The sequence below is a fragment of the Megalops cyprinoides genome, chromosome 1, assembly GCF_013368585.1.
Source record: "Megalops cyprinoides isolate fMegCyp1 chromosome 1, fMegCyp1.pri, whole genome shotgun sequence".
NCBI lineage: Eukaryota > Metazoa > Chordata > Actinopteri > Elopiformes > Megalopidae > Megalops > Megalops cyprinoides.
This window is the reverse complement of record NC_050583.1, coordinates 23701443-23708401: the sequence shown is the minus strand read 5'-3', so window position 1 is coordinate 23708401 and position 6959 is coordinate 23701443. Positions and strand designations below refer to the sequence as shown.

At 39.2% G+C, this 6959-nt stretch overlaps 1 protein-coding gene across 3 annotated transcripts; it reads left to right on the top strand.

Annotated features, from left to right (window-relative positions):
* Positions 1 to 6120, top strand: dhrs7cb (dehydrogenase/reductase (SDR family) member 7Cb). 3 transcript variants are annotated; one of them, XM_036540973.1, is made up of 7 exons: positions 1 to 127; positions 2083 to 2236; positions 2963 to 3075; positions 3942 to 4152; positions 4707 to 4799; positions 5059 to 5217; positions 5617 to 6120. In XM_036540973.1, the coding sequence occupies exons 2-7, from the start codon at positions 2083 to 2085 to the stop codon at positions 5823 to 5825; spliced, it is 939 nt and encodes a 312-aa protein (XP_036396866.1). In that variant the 5' UTR covers positions 1 to 127; the 3' UTR covers positions 5826 to 6120. The 3 variants fall into 3 exon arrangements, with proteins under 3 accessions (XP_036396866.1, XP_036396848.1, XP_036396857.1); XM_036540955.1 differs by having other exon boundaries at positions 2080 to 2236; XM_036540964.1 differs by having other exon boundaries at positions 1 to 158; positions 2080 to 2236.
* Positions 6121 to 6959: the final 839 nt, after the last annotated feature.

Here is a 6959-nt window from a genome sequence, read left to right as displayed (position 1 = left end):
GCTGCTTTTGAAGCCATTCAGAGGGGGTCTGTGAATGGCAGCGAGAGAGAAGCTTCTAACCGATTAACTAATTAAACGTGGAAAACAACAGCCATTCTCAGCTGAGGCTTAACTCCCTACGCACACTGTAAGTGTTCTTAAAATAACCCAGATTACAGGTATGTTGTTGTGTTAGCCAGAAAACAACCCTCAAAGTTTGTGGTCTTCTGTTAACCTTGCTTGTGCAGTTGAAGTTGAAAGTCTGAAATGTGCAGTGCTCTTGGGCTTTTTAACACACGTTACTTAAATATGAGTGTCATATGATAGCCAGTGGAGTAAATGATTTATGATACCAGAGCTGGGGGTGGTTCTTTGCCGTTGTTTGTGTTCTGGCTTGTTGTTCTTGGATATCAGACTGTATCCTAGAGGTGACACTGTTAGGAGCTTGTGTAGACAGCTACAGTGAGTCTGGCCCTGAGTAAATTTAGACCTTGTCCTTAGACACTCTGTACATGGCAAACTGTAACAGAGTTACAATCTAACACACAAATGCCAAATAAAATATGCTAGCAATACACAGACACTTTAAAGAATGTGTATTTCATATTTTCACAGCAGCCATACTAGACTGAAAGGAATATTTTTCAGTATTATTTTTCAATCAAAAACTTGGTTGAAACTGATAGGTGTCAACGTGAATGTAAACTTGCTTGCAAAAGGGTTTTTGGATTAACATAGCATAACACATTGTTGTGTATATGTTTGGTAGGCACTGCATGTAAATGTACGTTCTTAACAAAATGTGTCTTTACAGTATCTGTCGTTTTTTTTTCTTCTGCAAAATCCGTCGCTCCTACTGGATGACTACCTAAGCAGTTATTTTAACATTTTAAACATTTGCAAATGTTGATAAAAAGGCAAACTCTATTCACTCACTGGTATGCACACTCAGGTTGTAGAGACCCCCCAAAATAATATAAACCTGGAAACAGTTTACAATTGTTTACAAGCCTTGTAAACAGCTTTGTTTGTATAGATCAATCTTGGAAGGACCATCTCCTTCGTATGTGTTTGGTATGTGCAACCACACATATCCCTCTTTAATTTTTAATTATTATCTTTTTCATAGAATGCCAAATTAATTTTGAGTTATATGTGTCTGTTGAGTATCAAAAAGTATAAAGTATCACAAATCTGGTCTTTGGTTGTTTCCAACCAATACTAAAAAGGAATGCTTAATATAAAATCTCCACTACAAGAAGTACATCTGATTTCAGTTCATTATTTTTACAATATCTACAAAACATTGCACATGTGAAAGAGGCAATAATTTATATTTTTCTACTACATGCAGTATGTAACACATTCCTTATGTATTCACGTTTGTGTTGTACCATGTAATACATCAATATACATTACATGTTAATAAAATGTCCAGGCGAAAGGGCAGCAGAGGAGAACAAAGATGACGTGGTTTGAGATGTTGAGTGAGGAGAAAACCATTCACACATTTGTAAACTGTTTGTAAAAAAGCATGTTTTTGTAACACTGTCCTGCTCGCTTTACCGTAAGCATTGCAATTGACATCATTCTCAGTAAATATATAACCCCACAGTACAGTATGTTTAGACAAAGTATGATTACATACACAGAGACGTAACCCAATTCCTTTGTTGCCTGATGTCACATCCTCCCAAGTTCAAGTGAGGGAATTTCCACACCAAAATGCCCTATTGTAGGCCAGCACCACACATCTATCTTAGTTCAGAGGCATGAGACACAATTTGTTGAAGAGTCTGAGCCTACAGCACTTGTTCATCCTATTGTGTAATACAAGAATAAATTAAAACTGCCCATGTGTCACATAGATGTTGTGCATACGCTCATATGTTTGTTACCAGTGCATGTCAAATGATTGTTCATGTTCATTAATGCATGCAAATTCTTCATGGTTTCTGACAGATTTACCTGTTTCTTATTTGGCCTGTTTAATAAAGACATAAAGATTGCGTGACTACAACAGTGTCTTCGAGACAACACAAATGCCAAATCACTTGTTCTGCCTAGTAGAGTTGGTCACCCTGTGTGTTTGTCTTTCAGAAGATGGGATTCACATCTGTTCTGGCTCTGCCAATGCTGGTGGTGGTGGTAGCAGGGATCTATTACCTGTACAATGAGGTGCTCAGGTTTATGTCAAAGTCTGTGGTGCGGAACAAAGTGGTTGTGATAACGGATGCCGTGTCAGGAGTGGGAAACGGTAATGCTTTTAAAACCATGATATTCCCTTTTAAGTTGCGTGAGACAGCAAATTGTGTATTTTTGTTTCAGCAAATTATATCATTTCTTCTGATCAGGCTTTAGGCTGCTGAAGATTTTTTTCACTTCTTTTTCATGTCTAAACCATAACAAGTGTTCACTAAAAGCTGAGATTCTGCAAATATCAACACACTACCACACACAACTTCTCATACACTCAATTGAAAGAACCTGAAAGATGAGGGAACATATCTGAGGATTGTGGGCATGGGTTGAGGTGTAGTGTAACCCTGGCATGAACCACAGAACAAAACTGCCCACAGTAAATTGTGGCTACGTCCATCACACCTAACACCATGTCAGGCCAATCCAAATGCACAGTCACCCAGCTCTGCCCGTCTTCCTCTCAGTGTGGACCTCTGCCAACCAGCCTTTCTATCCAAGATCTCTATCAGGGACACAAAGTCTGCGTGTTATTAGCTGCTGATAAAATGACATTGTATGGAACAGTGAACGAAAAACAAAAACTGAAAACCCACAATGGAAGAGGGCAGGGAGTCGGGAGGGAGTTATGCAGCATGCCGCCATAGGGTCAGCAGAATGCTTAATGTCGTGGCATTCCCACTTGCTGGGATTCAGCAGATTGTTTTATGTGACTGAATAAATAACGCAGTCCATCTCACCCGTTCTATGTCCAGCGTGTCTTTATCTTTCTCTCCTCATGCAGAGTGTGCCAAGCTCTTTCATAAGGGAGGGGCCAGGCTGATCCTGTGTGGGAAAAGCTGGGACAAGTTAGAATCTCTCTCAGATGACCTAAGCAGTGCGTCAGACCCCAGTGTGGTGAGTGGGTCCTGTACAGTCTGGGGCCTCACACTAGAAACAAACAACTTCTCAATCAAATATGAAGCACAGAAAACCCAGCTGCATCTAATGTGAGGCAGAGCTCCTTTTATCCCTGATCATAAAGCCCTGGTCCACCAACCTCCATCTCCAAGTCACATTAACACTTCCTGCTCATCTGATAAACAAAGGCAGGATTTCCTCTCTGACAACTGTCTGTCCATTGATGCCACATATTTTCAGTTCCAAGCAACCGCCTATATGAGACTGCTTATGTGTAGCTACACTGTAGCGTGTGTTGAATAGTGGATTGACAAAGTGCTGGCCACAGTACACAATGGACTTTTTTAAACTCATGCTACCACTTCTTTCCCCATAAAAAAGAAATAATATTTTGTGGGAACTTTGTCTGTACAGAAGGTCGCACAGTGGTTTTGAGGAATTCATTGTTTACACAGTCCATAAAGCGGGAAATGTAAACAGATCACTCTACAACTCAGACAGTGATTTCTCAGTCTGAAACAAAATGACCCACAGTGTCACTTTTTTTTTTGATAAACCAGTTCAGGAATGGCCCATTCTCTCATCACATTTGTATTACAAAGCTGGATTCAGTGAACATTTTCATATCTTTTGTAATTACACCCACAGAAAATATAATAGTAAAGCATAAAATTTGTATTTACACCACTTCAGTTCTTATTTTTGACATGACAAGAGTATGGTACATCTGACAACAAGAACAATTTATATCTCATTACATTAAACATGAAAATTGTCCCATTTGAAGTGAAGGTGTGTTTTGTTAGGTATTCCTCACAGTGGATGAAGAATCCTGCTAACCCAAGACATTTTCTGCTTTGCAGACCTTCACACCCAAGCTGGTGCTGCTAGATTTCAGCGACATGGACAGCATGCCAGATGTGATCACTGAGATCCTGGAGTGCTACGGCTGTGTGGATGTGCTGATCTGCAACAGCAGCCTGAAGATCAAGGCGCCTGTACAGACCATGTCTCTGGAGTTGGACAAGACCATCATGGACACAAACTACTTTGGCCCCATCACTTTAGCAAAAGGTATACAGTGCTAGACAATCAACAAGAAAGAGTACAGCTTCTAGGACAACCACAAGGTGTCCTATTTCCTGAGTATGCAATTTAATTAAACACATTTTAAGAGGTGACTGTTACATTTTGCATAACAATCTGAATTTTCTACATACAAAAATATATATTGAAAATATAGTTTAGAAAATATATGTTTAACCCAATCAATTTATTTATTATTTTGATGAAATTACAATATATTTCTGCTTATATTATCATATGTTAAATGTATTTGCAACATATTCTTGGGCAGAACAACACATTTCTTAATACATTACAATGTATTTCATTTTTGTAAGTTTGCTGAAGTCAACAAAAAATGTGATTACTGAAAAAAATTTAGAGCCTGATTAAATTTATGAGGCAATATTAAGGACAAATTGTAACAAGATTACATTGAGATCTAGCCTTGGAAATATTAACTTCAGTCAGCATTCAACCGTTGGTTCAACCCAAACTGACATGAAAGCCCACAGCTCCAGTCATTATGACAGAGGACTTAATCTGTCTGGGTTCTATTTTAGGGGTACTGCAATCCATGATCTCTAGGAGGACTGGTCACCTGTTACTGGTCAACAGCATCCAGGGAAAACTGGCTGTACCATTTCGCACTGCCTGTGAGTTGACGTGGCACAGCTTTAGAGTGAAATATTTGGTTTTCCTTGGTCTGGAACTTCCATGAAACAGAAAATGTTAGTTTAAACTGACTATGTAATGAGCATTTAAAAAAAAATGCTGAGCTACCTCATTGAATTAAAATGTCACCAAAAAAACAAAGATTGTTAAGCTAACAAGAGTGCCCATAATTACAATCTCTGTTTGGTAAATTGCAGTTTCGATGAATGAGTTGTGCTCTGCACTGTGTTTGTGTTTGAGACGCTGCCTCTAAGCACGCCGTCCAGGCCTTCTTTGACTGCCTGCGGGCTGAAGTGGAGGAGTATGGGATCTCCGTCAGCACCATCAGCCATACTTTCATCAGCGCCTTACCAAAGGAGGGCACGCCATCTTCCAAACCCAACAACTCCCTCTGGTCATGTACGTAAAGCAGTGAGACTGAACAAACTCTGTCTTTCAACGGACATGAAAGGGCCACTATTAATGCTGCTTAGGGGACCCTGTAGGTAATATCCTCCATTTCAACATTTTTTTATTCTTGAAAACTTTATGTATGCTTGAAAAAAGTATGATTTAAAAATTAGTGTATGTTATGTTTTTGTTTTGTGAATACATGCGAAAGAAATACTGATAAATATGAATGAATTCATTTTCATTTATAACTCTCTAGGGTTAAGCTTTTGGGACAGTCATTACTATTCTGTTTCATGCTACATATATGTTACAAGTCACGATCACTTCCTGGTCACTTTTTCACATTGTTGCTGTGCTAATTTGGTTGGTCTAATAGGCATCTCTCCATATTCCTGTGTTTCCCAGTCCTTTCCAGGCACCTGTCCCACGGAGTGTACCCGGTGGATCTGGCCGATGAGATTCTGAGGACAGTGAGCAGGAGGAAGAAGGAGGTCCTTCTGGCGCACCCCATCCCAAGGGCTGCGCTCTACATCAGATCCCTCTTCCCGAGCCTCTTCTTTGCCGTGGTGGCAGCAGGAGTGAAGGATGTGGCCATAGCAGAGCCGTTGCAGTAGAAACAAATGGACGCGAATGTGATGTGGAGGCTGCTCCGGAATAAGTGTGCCTTGTTCCTTAATGCATGTACCTATGTGTTGGTCTTCAGTTTAGCGACTGCTCAAGGAAGATGACTTTATTTGCAAGAGGAACAATGACATGGTTTTCGCAAATTAATGGAGTATGAGCAACTATTTTGATGTGGCAGATTGTTTTTTTAATTTCATTTTACAGCTTACTCCAAAATGTGGGAATCATTGGGATAATTCAAGATTGAGCCTTGCTGCACTGTGTGTAATTGTGAGCAAGTAAAATAATAAATTTGTTTTCAAAACAGATGCAATAATAATATACTGGTTGTGTTCATTAAAGTATGCATATTCATTTACATATTACCTCCTTCATTTTTAGGGAACACATATACTGTAAAACTGCACATTTCATGAAATTTGATGCTTACAGACCCAACCAACACACACAATATCCCATATAAAAATTAGAAATAGAGTATTTTTTCATATTCTATCTTTCATTGTTTTGATTTTTACCTGAAAATCTGGCGTGTCATCTCTTTTGTGTGGAATATGTATGAGAAAGAGCAAATTGTATATTCCCCTTTGGCCAGTCAGTGAACAATTGATCAGTGGGGTGGAATAACCTGGCAACAACGGTCTGTATGCCTTTTTGTGCTATGGCTCCATCTTCTGGCATTACAATTAAATATTTGTAGCCATTGAGCCATGGAGTTGTATGTTGTCTCAGTGCTGCCTCCTCTGGTAGGTTTGCATACAGCACTGATGTTACAGTTATGAGCCCCAACATCAGTTTACTTTCACCATCATATAATATGTATACAGTACACATATGCACACATGCGCGCGCACACACACACACACACACACACACACACACACACACAAACAATATTTTGTCCTGAATCAATTACAATAACATGACAAATAAACAGCTAAATGTTTATGCGTTGACTTCTGTGAGTCAAAATCCCAGTCATAGCAGTTCTTAAAGAAAACATCATATTAAAATACACAACGTATAACTTCACGATAAAGAAACATCAAGCATGAATGTTTATCTAAGGTTTACCTAGACCCAGCGTATGCTGATGGGATGCATTTGTCACCTTTGTCAATACT

What these genes read in the sequence shown, in the direction of transcription:
- dhrs7cb (XM_036540973.1), top strand. Translation starts at nt 2,083, where the DNA reads ATGGGATTCACATCTGTTCTGGCTCTGCCAATGCTGGTGGTGGTGGTA. An exon ending in CGTGTCAGGAGTGGGAAACG is followed by an intron (nt 2,237 to 2,962) that starts GTAATGCTTTTA and finishes CTCCTCATGCAG; the next exon opens with AGTGTGCCAAGCTCTTTCAT. An exon ending in CCCCATCACTTTAGCAAAAG is followed by an intron (nt 4,153 to 4,706) that starts GTATACAGTGCT and finishes GTTCTATTTTAG; the next exon opens with GGGTACTGCAATCCATGATC.